Source organism: Talaromyces rugulosus, chromosome II, assembly GCF_013368755.1.
Source record: "Talaromyces rugulosus chromosome II, complete sequence".
In the NCBI taxonomy this organism is placed as follows: domain Eukaryota; kingdom Fungi; phylum Ascomycota; class Eurotiomycetes; order Eurotiales; family Trichocomaceae; genus Talaromyces; species Talaromyces rugulosus.
In genome coordinates, this window is record NC_049562.1 from 3,669,594 (window position 1) to 3,694,130 (window position 24,537).

Here is a 24,537-nt window from a genome sequence, read left to right on the forward strand (position 1 = left end):
ATCATACTATTTGATAGATACCTACCCATTTCATCACGCCATCCCTAAGTTTACGACTACCATACTACTCTCGAATAACATTCGAAATACGGCTACAAGGCCGATGGAACAATTGCGCTCGCTGTCCCGTGGATGAGCTACTTGCTTCTTTCAAGCTTGTATTTTCACGATCTGAACAGAGGTATTTCCTAGCATTTGGATAAGAAGAAATTTAGAAGCAAAGCATGAGGGGAGGGTAGTTAAACGTGCCGTCAGGTACCTACACACTACAAAGGTCGCGAGCAACGGCGCAAACTCGGATTGAGGGATTTGTATGTACTATGGGATATATACACTAGATCCCCAGGGATAGGCAGAAAAATGTGAATCAAGGTCAAGCGCCGAATGGTCACAGGTCATAATACCAATACATGCTCATGAATACAAAATAACATGCCGAAATGACAGAAGCTGCTGAATGCCCTCTCTATCTTCTTTAAAAGCCTATATCCCGAGACTCACATCTACTCGCCCTTGTTAGTCTAGCCATTTTTCTCAGCTAACTTGACATTCTCCTTTTGCAGTCTGCCAATAATATCCAGCCACTTTTCCCGCTCCCCTCGCAGCTCTCGCACCTCTTCTTTGAGCGATTGCACTTCTTTCCGGAGACTTTCTGCTTCAGACTTTGAACGAGACTTTTCCTCTCGCTCGGTAGTCTTTATTTGATCAGCCTCGATTTTTTTCACGAGTTTGAGTTGTTGCGCTTCGATCTTGCGGAGCTGCGAGTTCAGTTTTGCCTCGGTTCGAGACAAATTAGCGATTCGCTTCTGATCTCGTACAACCTTTTGCGGGTTTACGCTGGTTTTTTCTAGTGCTGCTACTGTTGCACTGCTCGTGCTTGTGCTTGTACGGCCACTCTCGTTGTCGCTTGTTCCGGTATCCTTGACCGATGTACCGCCCAGGGTTTCGATTTCGGATTGTATGGTTGTTAACTGCGTCTCAACTTCTCTCTTTCGAGTTTGTAACTTGGCCAGTTCCTTCTCCTTTGAAGATGGTTTCGCTTGTGGGTCTTTTTTGGCTGTAATCTCGGCAATTTCTTCATTTGCAGTAAGCGATAACCCATTAGTCGATCCAGACTGTTCCTTCACAGGCTGGTCTAATATAGAAGCAGCAATTTTAGATTCAGCACTCGTGAAGCTGTCATCACTAGCGGCTGAGGAAGCATCGTCGTCGTCTTCTTCACCCTGTATCGGCACAGTGTTGTTGCCATCGTCGTGAGTAGGCATATAGTTGAAAACGGCCTGGGGCGCATAAGTCTCGAATCCGTTATTGAGCATACTGGTGACGCTATTCCACAGTCCGTTGGACGCCTGGTTGTTAACAAGACCAGTGCCTCTAGAGTCAGTGACGGCTTGGTTCAGCTGTTTTGCGCCCTCGTTACCTGTTCCAATAGCATCGCGCTGTTGGTCTGCCTCGGATTTCCCCTCGATGCCTGACAGGCGTCCATTGGCTCGCTCGCTATCGATTGGTTGTTGGGTTTCGGCATCCTTGGTCATTTCTCCGATATCAGCAGTGTCTTGTTTATCGGAAACATCTGGCTGTGAAGCCCAATTTAGGAACTTGACTGTATCTCCAGTTATGCTCTTGGGAGTTCCGCGCTCAACCATCCATCTGGGGACGCTTCCGCCAGGGTCACTCCTCGTTACCATGATCCATTCGACCGGATTAGGGTTGTTTGTCGAGCTGCCAGATCCAGTAGACCGTGAGGAGCCGCTGGCTGGGGATTCTAAACCCGTTGTGGCGCCGTTTGCTTCGTTTTCTTTTTGGCTCGGTTTCACCGGCAGTTCTCGTATTATCTCGACTGATTCGTATTGACCTCGGATGTAATCATTTTGCGGTGGTACTTCGGGATGAATGCATGGCTTGGAAACAACCAAAAATGAATTGTCATCTTTTTCTATTTCTTCTCCTTCTTCTCCCGGCATTGAATCCGTCGTCATAATCATAGTGACAAAGTCACGAGCTGTCGTCGGACCTGGAAACTGAGCAGAAAGCTTGTAAACATCAATAGAGCCCAGATTCTGCGAGCCACCGTCGTTTCCGATCCCGACATTCTCCAACTTTGCATCAGCGCCAATGCCTCGCACACTGTTCTCGGGCGTTCGTCCTTGTCTTTTTTCTTCCTCTCGCCCTTTCAATGTCTCCTCTATTTCGATCTGCATCTTTGCCTTCCACCGCGCAAACGGTAGGCCCCTGTGTACACTGCGACGCGCAAACCAGGCGCCCTTGCCATCCTTGCCCGACAGTTTGTACATGGGAATATTGAGGGGGTTCTCCTTTGCGTTGTTCATTTTGAGTGGTTTGCCCCATTCTTTCCTCAGGGACTCGTACTGGGATGCCGATAGTCCTGCGCCAGGCAGCGACATTGGTTCATCTGCATTATTGCCGTTGCTGTTGTCGTCGTTATCGTCAGAGGATATTTGCTCCGGGACGGTCTCGATGATCAGTTTGGATTTGCTGAATATGTCCTGTGCGTATTCACGTAGTTGCTCGGTGGACGAGACGGGGACGTCCTCCCAGGATACTGGTCCGAGGCATGACAGGGCTTCGTGGAGTTCTGTCATTCTGGGGTGCAAGTATTTGTTTCTCTTGTTTTTCCCTCTAAAGTGAGTATAAAATGTATCAGCTCTTGGACTTATCAGCCAGAAAGAGAGGTCAAGGTTTACAAGAGCAAGTAACTAGGCAGTAGAGTTTGGTCTGTATACTCACATTGGCGAAGATCAACAGATGGCCGAGTATGTGACCCAACGCTACAATTCTGGGGAAATGCAGTGGAGTATGCCAGAACAAATATTCGATGAATTTCAATACATCTATAATCCATTTGACAAGAAAGTCGTGTCTAGGGTGTTGAAATCAAGTGCAGGGCGGCGCGACGTCATCGCCGTGGAGCCCGGCCCGCCGGTCAAAGACACCCCGACATGGCTTAGATTTATTTTCTCATGAGTAAGCATACAAGCATACTATGCTATTAGTTTTTATGCAGTAGTTATACATTCAGTGGTAAATTAGAATATTTACTGTCAACATGAAATGCAAGTAATTTGTAGAGGCTTCGCACTTTTTTTTATTTGCATTGACTATTTAAATTATCAACTGAATCAAGTAGATACAGCATTTGCAAAAACACAAATTGTGAGAAAAGAAAAAATAAAAGATGAAAAAAAAGTAGAGCACAAACGAAGAAATCTCTACTACAAGAACTAGCCTGAGAGAGAAAAGGTCACGAAATGAATCAGACCTTTGGGTCACAAAAAGTGAGTGAGTGTAAGTGAGTGTTTGTCCAGCATCTTTTTCTCGACTTGGTCAATTCTGTCCAATCCAGTGGATTTGAATTGCCAAAGCTCGAGCGTCTCCAGGAATAATGTTAATCGTATATATATAAAAAATTCCAGCCTGGAGAATAGGGGATGAGCCTATTATGTTCGAGAAAACAAGGGCTTGCTGCGAGTGTGTTGGGAAGATGGAAGAGGAATATAGACGAGAGAGGAAAAACTGGTAAATAATAATTAATGAGATCTCAGTCACAGACCGAAAAAAAATCTCAGTAATTCCTCTTCCATCTCGTCCCCCTCGCAGCAAAGTCGTAATCTCGAAAAAAGCAAGTCTGTTTGCATAACCAGATGCTAACAAAAATGCGCTGTCGCATCTTATCCACTTTCATCAACCCTAATGGGGGTTGCCAGTCCAATACTCAGTAATGGAATGAAATGCACAGCGAAGTGGTTGTCAAAGGGCCCTGGATCCGTATCGTGGTCCAAGCCACGATGGGGGGTTCCAGTTTGTTCGATTCCCACTAACGCCTCCAAGATGCGACAGCAGAAATGAAATAGAAATATATGCAGTCGTGTCCAGCCGCGAGGCCAAAAAATTCTTTGACGTGAAATGTTCTCTTCGGATCTCCTCCAAGGAGTCCGGGAATGAAAGTCCAGATAGCCGTCCCGCCGGTTCTTATGCAATAACAAAAAAAAAACAACGCTTGCTGAAATTCAAAAACAAAGGCAAATCAAACAATAAAAGCAAGGCTAAAAATTCAGAAACGCGGTACAAAATAAGAGGGAGTATCACGATATCCCGGAATCGGTTCAACGCTGGAACGCTGTCATTATGCCTTCAGATGCTGATGCCTGCATGCAATATCCTGGTTGGTGTCATTGGCGAGATTCTGTTGTTTTCATAGAGTTGGGAGGTGATGTCTTCGAGGAACGTTCTCGCGCGCAGCACCGCTATAGTACAAGATGGTTTCGTTTTTCACGTACAACCGGGCACATCTACATGGTAGTGCCATAGGACAAGGCTGCAAAGTCTTGGTAGCGATCATTGAAGCCATATCCCATGGAGGCTGCTGTGCTGCATGGCTGAACGAGCATGCTCGGCAGCGGGAAGGAAGCAGCTAGAGCGGCAGCCATAGTGTTCGGTGTGCTGTAGTACTGTGTCGTATCGTAAGGCGCTGTTGTATACGGCATGCTGAACGAAGGGGCTGGCGACGGCAACTGAGTCTCGTGCATGGTCATGGGAGTCCACATGTTGGGCGTTGAATCACAGGTAGACACCGGGCTTGGGCTAGATGGAACCACCTTCCAAGCATCGACCGGCATCACCTGCTGGTGTTCAATAGAGGGCACCCACCAGTCTTCGGCAATCGTGGAGCTGGGCAGCAGTGGCGCAGGACGGACAACATCGACAACGCGAGGCGGAGGGGGAAGCAAAGGAACAAAGAGTCCCATGATGGCAGCCTTGGATTCCTCACTGCGGCCGCTCAGCAGCTCGCCGGCGCCATCCTCTTCCAACCCTTCCAGTGCCTGGACGTTGGTGCGAAAGATGAACTTGTTGACGGACTGCACAAACTCCTCCTGCAGTTTCTTGAGCTGGACGTCCTTGTCGGGCCAGTCCCAGGTGGCAGCGGCGGTGTCTGGCGAGAAAATATCCTTGTGGAAGTCGACCAACGACTCGATCGTCTCGGGCGTCAGTTTGAAGGCAACCTCGTTCCGCGAAACCATGTCGACATGCACCACGTAGGCCTCCATGTGGATCATCTGGTAGTTGAACATGTCATCAACCATAGGATTATCGTCCTTGTGAAGATCCGACTCGGCGGCCTTGGGGAACATGAGCGAGCACAAGGTCCAGATGGCATTTGGCGACGACAGGGTCTCAGTCAGGCAGCGGGTGTGTTGGATGACGTTGTTGAGCGGTCGCTTCACGCGGTTGACTCTCTTGAGGGTCATGGTGAGCCAGGACTCGACCTTGGAGAGGACGACATTGGGTTTGCCGCGGGGTGCAAAGGCTGCCGCGGAGGCTGGCAGCAGGGCAGTAGGCATTATTATTGTTGAAGAAGCGTTGGGTGAATCGAATCGAAGCTGGTCTCCGAGATATAAGTGGATTTTATTATAAGAGAGGAAAAGAAAGCCTCATGAAAAGAAAAGAAGGTTAGAAGCGCAGCATTCGCCCACCAGAGTCGGGTCGAGATTAGCCGGATGATGAGAGGTTCTTGGTGAGTTTTGGTGGTTTGTTCTTGTTTTGTTTGTTTCTGGTTCTGACAATGTTGGGCGAAGGTGCGAGACTAATAATAATTATGAAAAAATGAAAACAAAAAAGTTTGATATAAAAGAAAGGACGTGAACGACGTAAAAAGGACGAAATGTAGTGGGAAGAGCGAATGACCAGAAGAGGCAAGAGGGAAGAAGGGCTGGGAGGGCCGATTAGTTATACGTCCTGCTTTTTTTTTTCCGCTAGCATTTTTATTTAGTATTTTGCCTTGTCTTTCGTCTGCAGGTCTGTGAGAGGATCGCATTAGTCCGCATTTTGCACGGTGCATATTTAGCTGCAGCGGTGGAGGTCGCGATCGCCTGCAGTTGCATCGATGCTGCTCTACCTAGCGGTGGCACTGTACGTACTGTATTCAGCCGTACCGTACGCAGTACTCGTATTTCTGTTGATACATACAGTACTACTACAGTCTACATCTACTACTAGTTGCGATTCTCGCCTGAGTTGAACACTATACGCATTTTTTATTATTTATTTCTTTTTCCTTTCTGTGTTCTTTCTCTCTCTATTTCGGTTGCTATTCTTACACTTTCTCAGCACTAGACGACTGGCGTCAGCCTCTATTACGACTGTATTTAGATGGGCGCTTATCCGGGCATCGGGACTCGCCCATTGCTCGACTCACCGGTTGAAACACACACCATGCGGCCTGATGTCACATTTTTCAGGTCTGAAGAAAATGTTTATAATTAGCAACTCTCAAACTCGTCACCCATGGTTCTCTCTTCATCTATTTCTTACGTAGACGAACACTTGAATTTGAGATGTCGTAAAATAGTAAATGCATCATCGCTATTATTATTACTTATTTGTCTAGGTGGGGAGGGGAGTGTTGGGAAAATTACGAACCATACAAATACAAACAGTAACCCGCCCCCCCCCCCCCCCCCCCCCCCCCCCCCCCAAATGCTAATTAATTTCATAATTGTTATTGTAAGAAAGTAAGGTCAGAGATCAAACTAATAATGCTTCATTATGTCATGGGGCCGCCTGGTGAATCAATGACATTTTGAGTCTTCTTCCAGAAAAATGCTAGATGCATAATGCCGTCCCGGAACAAGTCACGAGGTAGAAATACGTACTGTATACAATATAACTGGACATATCTCGGAGAGTTTAAGCACCAGAGGACTGATCTACAGGCGTGGAAAGTCGTCGAGAGCTGAGCAGGCCGGGCTGTGCCAATGACAGCGAGCTTCCCCGTTACCTAGGCCATCGGCGAACTCCTATAGTAAGGATAGGACTCAGGAGAATGAGGGCAGGTAAAAAAAAAATTTCGTCTCGGCGGTAGATCAACAATCCGCAACTACAAAAAATTATAGAATCTCGCTAACTAGTAGTGTGGTTATGGTTCCATGGATACTGCTTGCACCGGAGAAGTATAACACAACAAAGTAAGAAAAACACGGGCGCGGATTGCGTCCGGAGCAGCGCTACGGGCCCGCGGAACCATGGAACGTTGCCGCCGGTTTGTTTACCGCAAACTTGAGTCGGATAACATCTACTGCTATAGCCAGGACTACCGAGTCGCATATTTGAGAGTAATAAAATACAAGGCACATCAATGCATATTCCCGATTGAGAAGGGGGGGGGGGAAGGGATAGATCACAGAATCCGGGCATGAATCGTATTGTTCCCGGCCCAACAAACGGTCGAGGCGCGCTGCATCAACTGTCGTTTTGAAACATCACCAAGCACCTGGATCCGGATCGGGGTCTCTCTCGTCTTGTCGCGCAGGAACGTGCCCACCGAACGGTAGTGAAAAACTGGTCGAGGCGAGCACGGAAGCCCACGACGGGCTGAAGGGAAGAGAGGGGCCGCGACGATGCTAATTGAACCACCACGCTCTCTGGATGGGCGAGGATCGGATCGGATTCGCGGGACTAAAAAGTAGTCGCATGGACACACTCGAGCTGATATCCCCGCCTCGATCTGCCATTGGGCTGTGCCCGGAGCGCCCGGCTGCCCAAGATTTCGACCATCGCACGCCAGTGACGCCACCAGCGCGAAGAAAGCCCGTCTCTGCACGTCATTGGAAAGCACAGAGGGCGCTTGTGCTCTCGGTCCCCATGCCCTATGCTCGAACACACCTCTTAACGGCCTTGTTTGCTCTGGGGTCTAGCCATGTATGGCGAGCAGGTGCTTGGACTTGGAGAAGTTGTAAACTGGCCGGGTGCCAGTGTCACGAGACACGAGAATAATACGCGGGCTGCAGTAACGCAGTAACATTCGGTTGAATAGTACTGGTGTTTTCTATGCGTGCACTATTATTAGTTACATGCATTCTTCTTACCCCTGCGCATGGTTATTCATCTGGGGATGTCGACAACCTCGGGGAAACCGCACTCAGCAGCCATCGTGTTGCATTGCTAAACAGATTTTTCACGCCGACTATGCCAACGCAGCAATAAAACTAGGAAAACCTCTGAGTTTTATGCATCGCACGCACTGCGCCTCAAAATTGTGGGTTGACGCCACTGTGGGTGGCGGTGCCACGTCTTCGGGGCGTATTGAAACACCGTCTCGTTACCGTCATGACAGAACTGCGTATCAACTTTGCGCCAGCCATCAGCAAGGCCATGTTACGGTCGTTACACATGGTAGTATGTAGTAATATTTTGTTCGGGGTATTTTGGGTATGTTCTATACTCAGACGGGCTCAGATCAGATGACCGCGGTATATGCATAGAAGTATAGTTAGCACCAACAGAATGCTTACCCATTCTAGTAATTCAAGTATACATCCTATCAATTCTCCTTGCCACCGCGTTTATGAAACATCATCAGGCGCGTGGGTGAGTCACCTTGTGATAGATTCAGTGTTCGTCATCTGAAGTAGACCTGATGCTCACCGCTTCACGGGAAACGGGAAACGGGAAACGGCGGGTTGCGAGTCGCGCTTCTAAGCGAGATCGTCTTGTGACTCATACAACAACACGCAATCGGCGACAATCACAACGCTGCGCATGTATCAGATACGAGGAACGACATATAGATCCTGGCGCTATATGGTGTAGACACTGTTTTGCCATCCTGACTATCTAAAGCGATGTTTCAACTGGCTGCAGTCATACTTGTAGTCCCCTACGTAGCTTGTCAGTCCTTATCGATAAGCTGATCTTGTCTGCCACTCCCTTATCGCGCTCACCTATTGCTTGTGTTTTTTGAAACAACTGTTTCTTTGCAAGTGTTGTTCGCGAGTTCCCCAGAAGAATGTAGACTGGATGCTATTGGTGCTGTCCCTGATGGTGCCGGAAAGGCGGTGCGAGTCGTGTCCATCAATAATCACTCTGTCTCAGAAGCCGTTGAACCTGTACGGATAATTGCATGTCATTTGATCTTCGTGATAGCAGTCGACGTAAATCAACTGCAGTCGATGAGGGCGTACAGTGTTGGCATATTCGCAGTGACCAAGCGAGTAACAAAGAATGAATGTCGAGCGCCCGCTTTCGGCAAGACCCCGGTCCGTCTGAGTCATAACCGCCTTCCTCGTGTGTACCCGGAGACAGAGACATGCACTTACTACGTACCATGCCACGACTCGTCTCGCATTCACCATGGGCGTGTTTTACGAGACAATCCCAACAAAGCTCATCGAATGGATCCATGCGCAAAAGGTATTCTGGGTCGCCACCGCCCCGTTGACCGGCTCTGGCCATGTCAATCTCTCCCCCAAGGGCGGGCCCAACTTTGGCGTCGTCGATGAGAGAACATTTTGGTACCTCGACCTGAGCGGTTCAGGGAACGAAACAATCAGCCATCTGTACGAGCCTGACAATGGCCGTATTACCATCTTGTTCAATGCGTTTGAGGGCCCGCCACGGATCATGAGGTTGTGGGGGAAAGGTAGAGTTCTGGAACGAGGGACTCGCAATTTTGCTGTCTTTGCCGACAAGCACGCTGTTCAGATGCTACCCGGTACGAGATCAATCATCGTGGTAGATATTCACCAGGTCGGCACGTCTTGTGGATTCTCGGTCCCCTTCTTCGACTTCAAAGAATTCCGCAGCACGCTGCATGATCATCATGAGCGGAAAGAAGCAAAGTATAGGGCTGGAAACGAAAAGGAGAGCTTTGAAAGGTTTTTCCCTCATCTACTATTACTCTTTTCTCTCTTCTTATATGAACCACTTTTCAACTAATCCAATTCAATCTTGCTCAGGTACTGGGCACATAAGAATGCCTGGAGCATGGACGGCCTCCCGGGTATGCAAATAGGGCAAGTCATTGCCAACGAAGAGAAAATCGCTCCGATTCAGAAGATGGTCGGGCCGCTGGCTCCAGAGAATGGCAGTCTAAATCGGCGGTCCAGTATTCGTCCTGCTATGTTCTTGATCGTTGCGTTGTTGAGCTTCATCATAGGATTTTGCGCTGCATTGATGAGTAGTCACAAGACTGTCCCATGGCTAAACGAAAGAATATCTACTTGGTATTCCGTTGCCTAATCATCATGCTTGTTATTGGCATTCTACGCAAATTTGTCGAACTTGATTGTTGCGAACGAGATAAGAGGCTTGTGTGTATGTCCACTTGCACAGCTTTCTGAATAATTCACAGATACCATTTCAATGTTACACTCACTTGTCAAACAAGGAAATTTAGAAAACGATTTGACTTTTTATTTGACCTTGAATGTTTGCTTCACTGTTCTTGAAACTATGGAATGATATCATTCTATCAGGACATAATAAAAAGCTCCAGCCATCAATTATGCAACGTCGGCAAAATTATCTCTTTTTTACGCGACTTAAAAACTTAACACAAAGTATATTTTCCACCCAACAGATTAATATTCCAATTGATAGTATATTAATACGGGTCCTCGGAAGATATCCTGCCCGGAGAACTCGTGCCCGGGGAGAATTCCGCACAACTCGGCGTTCGACCGAGATGTATACTCCACGATCGACAATTGTCTTGGTAAAGCTTGTATTTATCCTCCCAAGGGCTTGGCAGATTGAAATATAGAAACATGAAGTCAAAGCTGCACAAATTTCTAATTCTTCTGTATACAAATCAGTGAGAAAGAAAAGAAAAGAAAAAACCAGGCTTTGGAGCGACAGTTAGCAGTCAACCCCAGTTCCCCAAGGCCCCCCCACAATCCTGGTGTACCCCCATGCTCCCCGACTCGCCAACTCGGAGTCCCACCGATCGCTACAATTTTCGATGTTATGGGCATAGATGCGGAAATAGAGACTAAAAGCCTATGAATAGTCTAGTTCCCCAGAAAAAGAAACATTCCGCGAGGCGTGCGTTATAATTAAATAGCTGGAACCATCCTCTTGCGGGGGCCAGTCACCGAGAGAGAAATTTCTACAGCGTTGGACCTGTTTTGTACATCAAATGGCTCCCTACTTTGGTCTCCGGGGTATGCCCCTGGTGATGGCCATCACGGCGGCTTGTTCCAATGGATTCTTGCTGTTTGGTCCGTAAATTCCAACCACATATTTTTTCATGATTCCTTATGCTAATTGAGCGAGGCGTCCAACAGGCTACGATAATGGAGTTTTCTCCGGATTGACAACCGATACCCTGTTTCTCGAAGTAATGGGAAACCCTGGCGCAACCCTTCTCGGATTCATCGTTGCCGTGTACGAACTTGGTTGTCTTGTGGGAGCTCTGGCATCTGCAGTATGGGGAGAGGGCATGGGGAGACGCCGGTTGATCGCCTGGGGCTCCTTTTTCCTCATAATAGGGACCGTTATCCAGTGCACATCCTATGGTCGCGCACAGATGATTGTAGGCAGAATCGTCACTGGCTTTGGCATGGGCGGTATCACATCAGCAGTACCTGTGTGGCAGTGTGAAACCACTCCGGCGCACTTGCGTGGGCGAACTATTGCTATGGAGCTATCGTCGCTGATCGTCGGTATTGTTATCGCGTATTGGATCGACTACGGATGCAGTCTCTATACAAACGGCTTTCAATGGAGGTTTCCGATTGCCTTTCAAATCGTCTTTGCGATCGTTTTGATCATCATGTGCTTCTGCCTCCCTGGTAAGTATCACGTTTATTTTTTATTTCTCTCACTTTGCTCCATTGAAATCTTGGCTGATGAGACACAGAGAGTCCTCGGTGGCTTGCTAGTCACGGTAGAGAACAAGAAGCGCTTGACGTCGTCTGCCTGTTGAGAGACGGCAATCCAGAAGATGAGGAAATCCATAACGAATTCACCGAAATCAAAGATGCCATTGCCCTAGAACAGGAAGAAACAGGTAGTTGGAAGGACTGCTTCAAAGACGGTGGCGTTATGGGGTGGCAACGAGTTGCCATTGCATGTTCGGTCCAAGCTCTTCAAGAGTTTACGGGTACCAACATCATTACCTACTATGCACCTTACGTGATGGTGCATAGCGTTGGGCTGAATTCTCATCAGGCTCTGTTGCTTTCTGGTGGACTTCAACTGTGGTTCCTCGTGGCCTCGTTCGTTCCATGGTAAATTGTTTCCCCAATTTTTGTCCTTGAAGATCGACCCAACTGATATTTTAATGTTTTCAGGTTTGTTATCGACAAGATCGGACGGCGCAAGCTTTTTATAATTGGCAGTCTTGGTATGGGCGCTTGCATGTTGATTGCTGGTCTGACCATCAAGGCCGGTGGAAAGAATAACGGTATTGGCACAGTAGTTGTGCTGTACATGTTCCAGGCATTTTTCACCTGGGGCTGGATGTCCAACATGTGGGCATACCCCAGCGAGATCCTTCCCATTCGAACCCGACAGACTGGCTCTGCCCTTTCCGTTGTCTGGCAATGGCTCATCACCTTCCTGGTAGTCGAAATCACCCCAGTCGGAATCCAAAACATCGGCTGGAAGCTCTACATTGTGTTTTGCATACTAAACTGGGCTACCATTGTCGTGGTGTGGTTCTGGTACCCGGAAACCGCCGGCAGGTCGCTCGAGCAAATCGATTTCCTTTTCGCTAGCCAGACCAGTCTTAGACAAGTGGTCAAACTGAGTACGCGCAAGGATCTCGATGAGATGAGCGTTATCCGTGAAACTCAAGCACAGGCGCATCACCAAAAGTTTGATACAAAGCAGGTAGAAGATGCGGGAGATGCTATAGAAATGTCGGGGTAGACGCATACATTTGTTGAATTATGGGTAGGATTCTGGGGCATGGTATCCTATCAAATAATGCCAACACTATCAATGTAAACTGCGTACTCATCTTTTTTTTTTTTTTTTTTTGATGCGCCTATGTGCATTTAACATTGAATATTTTATGTGATGATATGACAATATTGAAAATTTATGCCCTGTCTCATTCAAATGTTCTAAATAAACATGCTCAACAAGGGTTTTCTAGTCACCTGACACAACACGCCAACTGCCGTATTAGGAAACTTCTCGTTCTTGGGGCATTCCACGTCATGGTTTTCTTTAATCCTTTCGGAAATTGAAGCGCAGTTCTATAATTGTTATTTTTATCCCATATTAAAAAAATGCCGAAGGTGTTGATGCAATTATCTTCGGAAACTCGGCTCAGGGCTCAGAGTACAGAGAAACACCATGGCAACAAATTTTCCATATTTACCTCGGCCACTGATCTCTGCGAGGTATATTTATCGATACTATTCTACACGTGAATGTGATTCAGATCAATGGCGTAGCTACTGCAGCCCTCTCCTAAAGCGGAATTGGATGATGACCTTATCACATTTAAAATATCCCTCGCTAATCTTTTAAAGCAGGGATCTATTATAGCTATTCATCCTAAACGCCAATAGGAATTTATATTTCCATGTCAGGAATGTCAAGGATGTTAGCTAAGTATAGGGAAATCACATTTCTTCATTAAATCCTCCCCGCGCAGGCATAAACGAGGCTCTTGCAGCTTTTCCCCACGGGGGGCCCCTGGGGATACAAGTGGGGGTCAAATGACGAGACTCAATTTTAGAAGGACATGCTCTCGGGAAGATGCTAGGCTATATAATATCTGATGATTCCTCGGCTTCTGTTCGCTTTCTCCCCAGGATGAAGACATTCTCACCTAACTAAGAGACAGGGTGTCCTATTAAGCTACGGTCTCTCGATTCTACATACGCGAGCCATATCGGTAATTGCATCGTGTGGTTTTTTTCAAGAATGAAATAAAGCGTACGTACGCGTACGCCGAGGTGACGTCAACTAGAGTTTAGTAGAGAAACATAACTTTATAACGATCAACGTTTTCAATATCATCAAAGAAGATAAATACATCAATTGTGTATAAATAATGAAGCCGTTCAGAAAATTCAGTGGTATCTCACTTCGTTTTGCTTAATATCCTCGTCTTTGTAACTTTAATCTCCTTCTATATATGCTTGTTTCGGGGAAACAGCCCGATTCAGCCACGTTAACGCGGAGGTAGAGCGACCAATCTGCGGTGAAAACAGGATTCTAAAAATCCATCTTCCATTTTATAAAAAACAATGTCGGTGAAGTGGGCTTGAAAAAGAGGGGTGCTAACGAGCACAGATCTCACATCAACTTTCTCGGGATGCATAATAAGGTGAATTATACCTACTCCGCACTTGTACCTCGGAGACGGCTTGGCAACCTAACAGTCAATTGATCTCCAAAAAGAAACATTCCAGTCAATCATGTATCTTCAATGATGGCCTTTTTTTTAGGTTTAGAGAGGGGGGAAATAGGATCCCAGCCCGAGGTCTGCCTTTGCTTACTCCGCTATTGGGCGCCGATAAGACTTGTTATTGCAACATAGACTAAAGGGAAGAGAATGAATAATAACAGTAATGGCGTAGAATCCTGTTGTTTCCAAATTTCTTATCCAGGGAATGGAGTGAATCAGAATATCTATCCCCTCTTCACTGCGCAGCATTGGACCCATACAAGCCTGTTCGACCTCTTGTCTTCTTGGAGTTGAACTTGATTCTGCTTGTCTTTCTCCATCCTCCATCCAGAGACTTAGGGCTAGAAGCATAGGGTAACGCGTATTCGTCGAAGAAGAGCAACATGCGAGTGTTTTCGACGGCCACCGCGGCAGTATTGCTTGCCAACATTTCTCTCGGTACTCCGACTCCCACTGGGTCATCCTCAACCGTTGTCGCACATGCTGCTGCTGTTGCTGCTTCTTCTGTTGCCCCAGTAGCAAGTATCGCGGAAACCTCTAGTGGAGGTAATCAGCAAGGGCCAGAGGTTGCAGCGTCTTCTGCTGCTTCTGCCACTGCCGCAGCCCAATCGAGTGCGAGCGACAGTCAGGGGACTATAGCTCAAGCCCCATCCAGTGGGAGTGATACATCAACTTCTGCAGGAAACATAGTATCGCAAATAGAATCTGCAGTTGGTAGCATTATTCCGTCTGCCACAGCTAGTGCGAGTCCAGCCAGTGACACTGATGTGTCAACTTCCACAGGAGGAGATACAGTATCGCAGTCTGCAGCTGGCGGTTCTACTCCATCTACCACAAGAAGGGTAGGCTCATCTAGTGGTTCGACCTCTGCCGCAGGATCTGACACCACAAAGGCTCCCTCTTCAACATCTACCTCGTCAAGTAGTACATCTGGCTCCTCGAGCTCTTCAGACTCTGACGACCTCATGTCGCTTATCAGTTCTCTATTGGGAGGCAGCACTAGCAGTAGTGGGACTTCCCTCGGCTCAATCCTCAGTGATCTCGAAAACTTCTTGAAAGGCGTTGCAGGATTGGTCGCGCCCGAATTCCTTCAAAGCTTGGAGTCTTTTATCTACCACATTGACTATCTTCTGGATGAACCGACTACCCAACAAACCAAGGATATAATTGGCGTTGCTCATGGTCTCCTTACCAACTCCACTGCGACTGAATTGAATTCACTAGTCACGAATGCGGTTGCACTTTTGACCCCGACATTCGTCAATGAGACACAAGGCTTAATTAGCAAAGTCTCGCCCCTCGTGGACGAGCTCAGCCCGCTCCTAACGAAGCAGACAGCCTCAGAGCTCGAGAGTATTTTGACCAACGCCTATGACTTATTGACACCGACATTCGTCAATGAGACCAAGTCATTAATATCCGAAGTGTCGCCAGTGCTTTCGGCAGTTAGTCCACTTCTTAGTGATTCCAATATCAAGGAGATTGAAAGTCTTCTGAGTAATGCGAACGGCCTGTTGACAGCGCAGAATACTAAAGAAATTGAGACCTTGCTTGGAAATGCCAATGACCTATTGACGGCTGATTTTGTCAAGGATACCAAGGCACTGATCACAGAGGTTGCGCCAATCTTGGATGATTTGAAACCACTTCTCACTTCTCAAACAATCAAGGAACTTGAGTCTCTCTTGAGCAATGCCAATACATTGTTGACATCTGAAAATACCAAGGAGATCGAAACGTTGCTCACCAATGCAAACGCCCTCTTGACTAGCGGCAATACTAAGGAGATCGAAACTCTTCTAGGCAACGCAAATGACCTATTAACTTCGCAATTTGTTAAGGAAACCAAGGCTCTTATCGGTGACGCTTCTCCGCTACTTAGTGAAGTTGGGCCACTTCTCACCCTGGTTAAGCCATTATTGACTCAAGGAACAATCTCGGAGCTCGAGAGTTTGCTGAATAATGCCAATAATTTGTTGACAGGGCAGTTTGTTAATGAAACGAAGAGCCTAATCAGTGACGCCTCTCCTCTCCTTAGTGAGGTTACGCCACTTCTCAATTTGGTCAAACCGCTCTTGACCCAGAGTACAATTTCAGACCTAGAAAGTCTGTTGGGCAATGCAAACGATTTGCTCACAGCGCAGTTCGTCAACGAAACAAAAAGCCTAATTGGTGACGCTGGCCCTCTATTGAGTGACATTGAACCGCTTCTCAGTTTAGTCAAACCATTGTTGACTCAGAGTACTATCTCGGAGCTGGAGAGTTTGCTTGGAAGTGCGAACAGCTTGTTGACGGCACAGTTCGTCAATGAAACGAAGAGACTTATTGGCGATGCAGGACCCTTGCTGGATGAAGCCGGTCCGATCCTTGACCTTGTGAAGCCTCTTTTGACTGAGAAGACGGTCAAGAGCCTTGGGTATCTTGTGGGCAACGCCACCAACCTCCTACAAACAAGTTTTGTCAGTGAAACAAAGAGCCTCGTTGGTGATGCAGGACCTCTGCTAGATGAAGCTGGCCCAATTCTCAGCCTGGTCAAGCCTCTGTTGACCGAGAAGACGGTCAAGAGCCTTGGATATCTTGTGGGCAATGCCACAAACCTCCTACAAACTGACTTTGTCAATGAGACGCGCGGACTCATCGGCGACGTATCTCCTGTTGTCACACCAGCTCTACTAGCCAAGGTGCCTGGTTTGTTGGATAACGCTGACTCATTGTTGACGGACAAATTCGTCAATGAAACATCGACTTTGATTGGCGATGTCTCCAGCGTAAGCAGTTCTCTTTCCTCCGTCAAATAATAAGTGCACTAATGTTTATTTCTAGTTCTTGCCGGCGGTGATCAATCTCATCAATTCTTTGTGAGAGGGTCGCTTGATGTAAACCCCATAGGGGCTTTTCCTCTGTCTTTGATCTTATTCTGAGACGAGTCGGATTAAATACACTTTTGAATTCGCAATCCTTACAGTAATGTTCATCAGGGGACATAATGAGTATAATGTTGAATTTTCCAAAACGCAAGAGTATATGGCTTCGATATTTCACGATAGTTTGCTAGTTTTTAATGTGACTTGTATATACACACCCATAATACTCTTTCTGTCTACTATGACCGAAGATAGAGAGTGATACGGATCGCCGTGAACTGTGATAATAAAGAGACGTATTTCAACTAGAAGTACTTGTGGTTTGTCGCTTGGATTGCGGCGTAAGAACCGTAGTTCCGGGCATCGGGGGCCGGCAAGCTCGGGAAGACCAGTCTCCGTGAATGTGACATGATTGTGGAGTTCTGAATCTAGAGCATAGTCTTTCTCGGAAATCGAAAGTTTGTTCTGCGAAATTTTCGCATTTCCTCTTCGGCTTGCCGTTTAGGCGCATGCTTGTCGATCGCGAGCTATTCTTCGCATATGTCATAACCTTTGAGGTTATATGTCGTTTAAAATAGAAAGAGTCATAAGCGTTCGACTGATCGACGGCACTGATAAGAGTTTTATCACTCCACAGCATCATGACTATAGCCCTAGGCCCGTATCGAGTAGGTATTTCATGACGGCAAGTTTGTCACTTTTGTGGCTTGGTATTTCGAAAGTACTTTGTACTCCATGTCCCACTCTTTCATTTTCTTATCCAAAACCTTTTGGATTTCGTTTTTCTTCCGATCTGCCTCCTCCATCCTCTGCTTGATTTCCTTGGCAGCGTCTTCTTGAGCCTTGAGAATTGCTGTTCTAGATGGGTGTTCTTTACGTAGTTGTTGCAATTTGGTACGAAGATCCTCGATATTCATGGGCTCGCACGTCACGGGATCATAGTGACAAGACGGTCTTTCGTCATTCCCAGGCACACGGATTGCGGGCAATTCTGGGTGGATTGGTGTTGTCCGAACTGAAGATTCGAGAGGCACATGATCGGTGGGCTGCGATGATGGACGGTGGCCATCTTCCTCCGATGGCGGCGATAGTAGTCTGTTCATTTTTATGCAAACTTCAAACGTGAGATCGTAGTTTCTGGTCTTTATTGTTTCATATTCCGGCGTCAAGGTGAGCGTGAGCATTGAAGAAGTACGAGCGTGTCGGCAAGCCGCGAATGGCGAGGATGGTTGCGGGCGGTGGCGGTCTTTCTGCCGGTATAATCCACACCGCCTATGTCGCCGATGACATACCAAGCCATATGAATCTAGTTTATTCTTATCATTAACACGAAACAAGAGTTCACATCTACGCTACAGAGATAAACCCGAGACTGCTTGGGTTATCCCACATTATGCAAGCTTTTGGTACGTATACCCCAAAAGCTCCTATTCTGATCATTCCTAGCTAATACGCTAGACAGTGCCCAAGAATAGAAGAGTGAGCAGAAAATCCAATTCCATAGGCTGTTGCTCGTTATATTTAACTCGAGAATTGTTTAGCCGAGGTTTGATCTCACATTAAATGTAAGCTTGCTTTCTCCGGGTTGGGATAGCCTTCCTGACCAGCATTAGATTATCGACCTCAACAACGTACCCTTAGTCTGCGGTACATCATATGTGAAATGGCACCTGCCATCATCAACAGCTGCAGAGCATCGCGGTCATACCGATCGCGCTGTTATTCAAGACCATCGGGCATCGTGGGAATACGAGAAAGTTCTACCGGTCAAACTCACCATAGATCGCAACCACATGCTCCAAGAATGCGATATCTCGTTTGAAATATTTCAAGAATTTTCGTCCGGAAGTCGCGGTGACCGCATGACTCTAGGGAATATCAAGATCAACCTTGCTGAATATGTTGATAAAACTGGTGATGATGGCCAGGGTGTCGTCAGACGGTATCTGATGCAAGACAGCAAGATCAACAGTACTCTCAGAGTAGGGATCATGATGAATCAGATCGATGGAGACAAAAACTTTATATCGTACAGATTACACTTTCCTAAAATTTTCTACAGATTTGTTACTGACTGAACGTTGGATATAGCCCGCCTTTGAAAACGGCCATGGTGTTTGGAGGGATCGCTGGTATTCTACCGCCAGAGCATGGAGATGCCGAAGAGCCCGGGGACTTGCCATCAATAAACGTCAGTCGAGAGGCTGGTGATCTCCAAGATATGTATCGTCGAACCTTGGCAGCCTCATGGACCTGCCATGGAGACGAGCTTTTACCGGACCAATTGGTCGAGGATATTTTTGCCGGTGGACTTGGTTACCCATCAACAGGATCAAGTGCCCGTTCAGACCGGATAGATGATTACGATGACAGCATCAGCGACTCTGGGTCTCGTACAACCCTTCAAGACAGTGGACTATTGCCGAATCCCGAGAAAAGACCAAAGAGTTCTCTTAGCAATTACTCCAGAAATGAAGCCAAGGATTCGGATAGCACTTTGAACGGCAGCACTATAGGCGGACGAGGAAGTCTTGAGAGTTCTTTCCAAGAAGCCAAGGAGAGAAGATGGCGAAATCCTCGGGGCATTCATGAGATATCCGAATTTGACGTTCGAGATGATCTAAGGACGTGGGAGATCACCGTAAACGATTGAACGACGGAGTAAAACGCCTATTTTATTATTATATCCCCTACATCAAGTACATATAGCTTTATTAATCAAATTAAGAAGAATGCATCGACTGATATGTTCAATTAAAGATTAAATGTATTATGGCATGGTAATGTCTCCTTTCTAGTGCTTTTTTTCATCGCCGTCTAAGTAATGCTAAATCAACTTTTAAATTCTCCAGGCCAAGGTTTCAGTCCTCGAAGAATTGTAGAAGCTATTCATAACCCGCCGGTCATCCTCACTTATGTATTTATTTTTAGTAAATACCTGGGATGATTTTATATCGCACGAGCGATGTATACTTGTCCCAGTCTTTGCCATACTTCTTTTCGCACTTCTCCTCATCTCTTCCCTCGCGGTGAATCAGAAGGACCCCAAAGTACAGCATATAAAAGTATGTGAATATTGAGCCCCAACCAAGGACCTCTGGGGTTTGGACAGCCTGTTTCTCTATTTGGCCTGTGGCAGGGTTAAGTGTCTCAAGCATAAGATAACCGGCAATACCCGTAGGAAGACAGAAGCCCCAGGACATGAGCCAGTCCCCGAGGTAATTGATATGACGAGCTGTTCCCCACCATCCCGAGATGAGCAGCCGGGATCCGGTTTTGGTGGTGATATACTCGAGGTGCTTCACCCGTGGGTCCTCTGGGTTTGTTCTGAACCGGTTCTTTTCGTTGTTGGCTGAGCGGAAGATGAAATAACCAAGTCCCGAGACAGCAGACAATAAGGCAATACCATTGATATCCATCTTTGCAGGGAACGTGGCAAGATACCTTGTTTGGGTAGTGTACAAAAACGGTACCCACACAAGATCGCCAAAGCAAAGCATGTATCCAAATCCGTCCATGATGATGTCCATGGTGGTCAAAATGGCGGGCTCCATGTAGTAACTATCCAAAACGTAGAATGCTTGAATCGCGGTTATGAGAATAATTGAGGCTGTCACATGGCCGTGAGCACGGTACTGTTGTGCGATGTTTGACAAATTCAAAATGATCCATCCAGTCAGACCTGGTCTCATTTCGCAAAAGACTCCAATATCAATGGTTCGGGACGCCTCGCTCATAAACGGGATAGGTAAAGTAACGCGAGAGTTGAGTTCTCTACCGATGAAGAAATCGTAGAGAATGTTACCAGTGTGGCCTCCAGGGGCCAACTCACGGTATTGTGGGTTTTGCTGTCCAGGAGCTGGGATGGAGAAACTTCTTGCATAGACATAGAGGGAAAGCAGGACAGTAATGACAAGATTGGCTGTCATCACTTGAATGTAGTTATCCCAGAGGAATGTCCAGACCACGAATTCAGCGCCATATACATATGTGCCTACACCCAGCCCGCCCAAAATCAACAGGCAGGAGCGAAACGCTTCATGTAATATGTCAGTTCGCGCTCAATCTTCGTCTTCAAACACGGCGTGAGACTTACTATTGAATTTGTATGTGTGTCGTCCACCACATGCCAACGGAACTCCTTGCACCACCTGACCAGGCAGAAATATTTGCAGCACGAGGAGCAGCGCATAGTAAGACAGAACCCACAGTGCGACTTCAATATCAAAAAGGCCCACGACACCGTCGCCAGGCCAGCCAATTTCCTCCTTCAATTTGGGCCAGGTCAGGGTCGACGGGTGGAGAAGAGACGGGGCCGGGCATCCTGAGATGTCATTGCAAAAGAAAGCGAAGCAGTATAGGAGGGTAGGGAGGCCGAAAACAATGCCAAAGGCGCCGAGTCTGTTGGTTGTCAGTTTGTGTTTGGCGATGCAGGCGGGATTTGGACGACGAACGGTCCACCGAATTCATAGCCTCTCTTCTCCGGGACGGGCTGGATGGGCACAGTCGTCTTAGCCTTGGCCTCTTTCTTTGGGCTCGTATTTGATTTGGCCATTGTGTTCGATGTTCGACGGAGAGAACTGGTTGTCGAAAAAAACAGGAGTTGCCGTCCTGCCAGGAAAACGGATGTGGGTCGGGAGCTTTTCCGTACAAGCTAATCAGGCGATTAGTATTACCAACAATCGGTCAGAGGGTCGCAACACTTCTGGGGCGTGCAGAGACTTTATACAGGGCGCAATTGCGACAGTCTCGGCTGGGAGGTTTCCGCATCGGACGACGTCAGGAGCTCCTTGGATCTTTTCCCAATCGAGACACGAACGCTTGATTATGTAACGCCCATTGTACGAACTATACTTAATACGGTTAGATATCCCCTGACTAACGTCCATGCAGCTATAGGACGTTCCTAAGCCTATCCAGCTTGGAGAATCCAAACCCTGCTTCGCATCCTATTTTCTTTCTCCCAGCACGTAAGCTCTATCATCTCGACACTGCCGCATCTTCTGCACCCAGCTTGATTTCTCTGTGAGCCCGGTGGGGTGCCGAGGCACTCTCTGGTCTTGGCACACGCCAAGCCCTATGTGGATAAGCGTTGCTAAGACCGACTTCCGTTGCCGCTTATCCATATTTGGCTTAGTTCCATCGCTGCTCTCCGCACCGAGGGGCTAGCCCGCCAGTGAAACGTCGGCGAGTTGTGTCATGTTGCCTTGAGACGGATACATCGACGCTGTCTGTCCTCTTCTCTCGTAGTTATTTCTACGCAACTTACAATCACCCATTCAGGGCCACGCGCTGGAAATTTTGAATACACCCCCCTTTCCAATCTCCTCGTCCTTCTTCCGATACTGGTGCGCAGCGATTCCGCAGCGATGCAAGTGCTGACGCGGCCTACCTGGGCCATCGCCTTCAGCATCTTCTCCATCTCTTTCACGCAAGTTGCTCACGCTGCATCATCATCAAGTCCACATACCCCGAAGACTACGGAGATACCATGCACTGTCCAGTCGTCAACCACGGGCGCGTACTTTGACCTTAACCCAATCGCCATTGCGCCTCCGGAATTGAAGGATGGTAGAAAAATACACAAGAGTGATCGGGACGAGAGCTGGCAAGCCCAGGGCCATGATTACGGCGCAAACTTTACATTGAACATATGCAAACCAGTTATTGAGAACATTCAGGATGTGGTTGGGGTTGACGATTCACGATGGCAGAATGTCAGCGCTTACTATCAATACAATGACAAAATATATTCAATCGGGTAAGTCCGGGGGAGTCGTTCAATTGTCTTGCGCGCAACTAATTCTCGAGCAGCGAACAGGCTTCTGAACCTGTTTTCCGTGGTCGACGATTGGTCCTGAATTATACGAATGGCTCGCCTTGCCCCAGCTCCCCAGTTTCACAACTCGACTTGGGTGTCTTCGAGGATGATGGCTTGGAAGAAAACAGTTATAGCCCAGACAAGGATGCCTATTTCTCAAGAGATACTGAGACAACAAGGAAAAAGTCGACTATCATATCTTTCCTATGCGACCGCGAGGCTCCTAGTGCACAGGCCATAGTTTCATTTGTTGGTAGCATGGATTCTTGCACATATTTCTTTGAGGCCAGAAGCGCCGCCGCTTGCGGAGGAGTCGCTATGGCACCAGAAGGTGGTCTAGGACCAGGTGGCGTCTTTGGCGTGATGTGAGTGACTTAAACTGCCTGGGCGCTTGATGATTTACTAATGTCAAGATATAGTGCTTTGATCGCTGTTATAGTTTATATCGTTGGAGGCTGCGCCTACCAACGCACCGTCTTGCACCAGCGTGGCTGGAGGCAATTTCCCAATTACAGCATGTGGTCTGAATTGCTAGGATTCTTTGGCGTAAGTCGGAAGTAGTCGCTCTTTGGGAGATTTATGAAATACTTACGGGTTTTTTTATCGCAAAAAAAAGGACTTTTTCGTCATTATATTCTCCTCCTTGACTCGTTGCTTCACCAGGAAGGACACCTCAACTAGCTACTCCCGACTCGATGGATCCAGCCAACGCAATGGCCTAATCGGCGCAATTGGTGGCCGTGGTGCGGGCAATCGGGCCAGCAGAGATGTTGATGCTGAGAACCGATTGATAGATCAGTTGGATGAGGAGTGGAACGATTAATTGTTGTGATATTGTCCTTGTTTGTTTTTTCTCTCTGATTTTGTTATGTGGTACTTCTGAATTGGCATTTGGCGATTGTTTTCATTCAGCTACAAACTCAGTAATGGACCTCTTAAAAGGCACCGGAGTAAATTATCAATACCCTCCTCATTTTATTGGGACGTATGATTAATCTACAATTGTTGATGATTTTGACGAAGTACTGCCAAGGAGTTGGCGGTGAAGCATATATATTTAACGTCCGTGCGGCCCGTTAAAAAAACAATGTCATTCATCTTCAGTAGCAGGAATTTCTTTTTTTAAAAAAAAAAAGATTGAAGGTAACATATTATAAAAGTTCGGATGTACAAAGTAAAAACACAAAAAGATTTGCATCATCCGTGAATCGAACACGGGCCTCGTCGATGGCAACGACGAATTCTACCACTAGACCAATGATGCCAGGTGAGTTGTAAGCCCAATATTGTTTTCGATACTTATGGTAATAGTAACAAAGTACAGCGGTTTCGATATTTGTTTGATGACTAGGAGGTGGCTCAAAGTCACGGAGAATCGCCATGGGAAAACCAATGTTACATAATTACTAATCAGCAATTATATTAAATGTGAAACTGATATCAATGAGCATCGCTTGATTGTACACACTGAAAATAGTACATTGCATTCACTCACCATCTGTTAGGACTGGAGGGATATATATACCTGCAACGCGAGACACCAGTTTGATATACGTCCAACCTCGGCGGCTTTGGAACATTGAAACATTGACATCCAAAGGGTTCAAATGCAATATTCAATGCTACAAGTTAGTACCAGCGAGAATCAAATGTCCCCCGTTCTCGATATTCCATGTACATGGTCTTTT

General features: G+C 47.0%; 9 protein-coding genes and 1 non-coding gene across 10 annotated transcripts; 5 read left to right on the forward strand and 5 right to left on the reverse strand.

Moving 5' to 3' along the window:
- Positions 1 to 521: 521 nt before the first annotated feature.
- TRUGW13939_03735 (uncharacterized protein) lies at positions 522 to 2,603 on the reverse strand (the record flags this gene model as incomplete). The annotated part of the gene is made up of 1 exon (XM_035486915.1): positions 522 to 2,603. The coding sequence occupies one exon, from the start codon at positions 2,601 to 2,603 to the stop codon at positions 522 to 524; it is 2,082 nt and encodes a 693-aa protein (XP_035342808.1).
- A 1,707-nt stretch (positions 2,604 to 4,310) lies between these two features.
- Positions 4,311 to 5,360, reverse strand: TRUGW13939_03736 (uncharacterized protein; the record flags this gene model as incomplete). Its single annotated transcript, XM_035486916.1, has 1 exon — positions 4,311 to 5,360. One exon carries the CDS (start codon positions 5,358 to 5,360, stop codon positions 4,311 to 4,313), a length of 1,050 nt encoding a protein of 349 aa, XP_035342809.1.
- Positions 5,361 to 9,147: 3,787 nt separating this feature from the next.
- TRUGW13939_03737 (uncharacterized protein) lies at positions 9,148 to 10,035 on the forward strand (the record flags this gene model as incomplete). The annotated part of the gene is made up of 2 exons (XM_035486917.1): positions 9,148 to 9,671; positions 9,753 to 10,035. The coding sequence occupies 2 exons, from the start codon at positions 9,148 to 9,150 to the stop codon at positions 10,033 to 10,035; spliced, it is 807 nt and encodes a 268-aa protein (XP_035342810.1).
- Positions 10,036 to 10,933: 898 nt separating this feature from the next.
- TRUGW13939_03738 (uncharacterized protein) lies at positions 10,934 to 12,669 on the forward strand (the record flags this gene model as incomplete). The annotated part of the gene is made up of 4 exons (XM_035486918.1): positions 10,934 to 11,015; positions 11,082 to 11,588; positions 11,657 to 12,026; positions 12,090 to 12,669. The coding sequence occupies 4 exons, from the start codon at positions 10,934 to 10,936 to the stop codon at positions 12,667 to 12,669; spliced, it is 1,539 nt and encodes a 512-aa protein (XP_035342811.1).
- A 1,878-nt stretch (positions 12,670 to 14,547) lies between these two features.
- TRUGW13939_03739 (uncharacterized protein) lies at positions 14,548 to 16,962 on the forward strand (the record flags this gene model as incomplete). The annotated part of the gene is made up of 1 exon (XM_035486919.1): positions 14,548 to 16,962. The coding sequence occupies one exon, from the start codon at positions 14,548 to 14,550 to the stop codon at positions 16,960 to 16,962; it is 2,415 nt and encodes an 804-aa protein (XP_035342812.1).
- A 743-nt stretch (positions 16,963 to 17,705) lies between these two features.
- On the reverse strand, positions 17,706 to 18,131 carry TRUGW13939_03740 (uncharacterized protein; the record flags this gene model as incomplete). Its single annotated transcript, XM_035486920.1, has 1 exon — positions 17,706 to 18,131. The coding sequence occupies one exon, from the start codon at positions 18,129 to 18,131 to the stop codon at positions 17,706 to 17,708; it is 426 nt and encodes a 141-aa protein (XP_035342813.1).
- Positions 18,132 to 18,486: 355 nt separating this feature from the next.
- TRUGW13939_03741 (uncharacterized protein) lies at positions 18,487 to 19,681 on the forward strand (the record flags this gene model as incomplete). The annotated part of the gene is made up of 4 exons (XM_035486921.1): positions 18,487 to 18,507; positions 18,570 to 18,593; positions 18,642 to 19,057; positions 19,120 to 19,681. Coding segments are annotated over 4 exons (1,023 nt in total), but the record flags the coding sequence as incomplete, so codon positions are not given.
- Positions 19,682 to 19,955: 274 nt separating this feature from the next.
- On the reverse strand, positions 19,956 to 21,583 carry TRUGW13939_03742 (uncharacterized protein; the record flags this gene model as incomplete). The annotated part of the gene is made up of 3 exons (XM_035486922.1): positions 19,956 to 21,064; positions 21,125 to 21,429; positions 21,483 to 21,583. The coding sequence occupies 3 exons, from the start codon at positions 21,581 to 21,583 to the stop codon at positions 19,956 to 19,958; spliced, it is 1,515 nt and encodes a 504-aa protein (XP_035342815.1).
- Positions 21,584 to 22,397: 814 nt separating this feature from the next.
- Positions 22,398 to 23,672, forward strand: TRUGW13939_03743 (uncharacterized protein; the record flags this gene model as incomplete). The annotated part of the gene is made up of 4 exons (XM_035486923.1): positions 22,398 to 22,789; positions 22,843 to 23,214; positions 23,269 to 23,395; positions 23,466 to 23,672. The coding sequence occupies 4 exons, from the start codon at positions 22,398 to 22,400 to the stop codon at positions 23,670 to 23,672; spliced, it is 1,098 nt and encodes a 365-aa protein (XP_035342816.1).
- A 370-nt stretch (positions 23,673 to 24,042) lies between these two features.
- Positions 24,043 to 24,113, reverse strand: TRUGW13939_03744. Its single transcript has one exon. It is a non-coding gene; the product is annotated as a tRNA-Gly (tRNA).
- Positions 24,114 to 24,537: the final 424 nt, after the last annotated feature.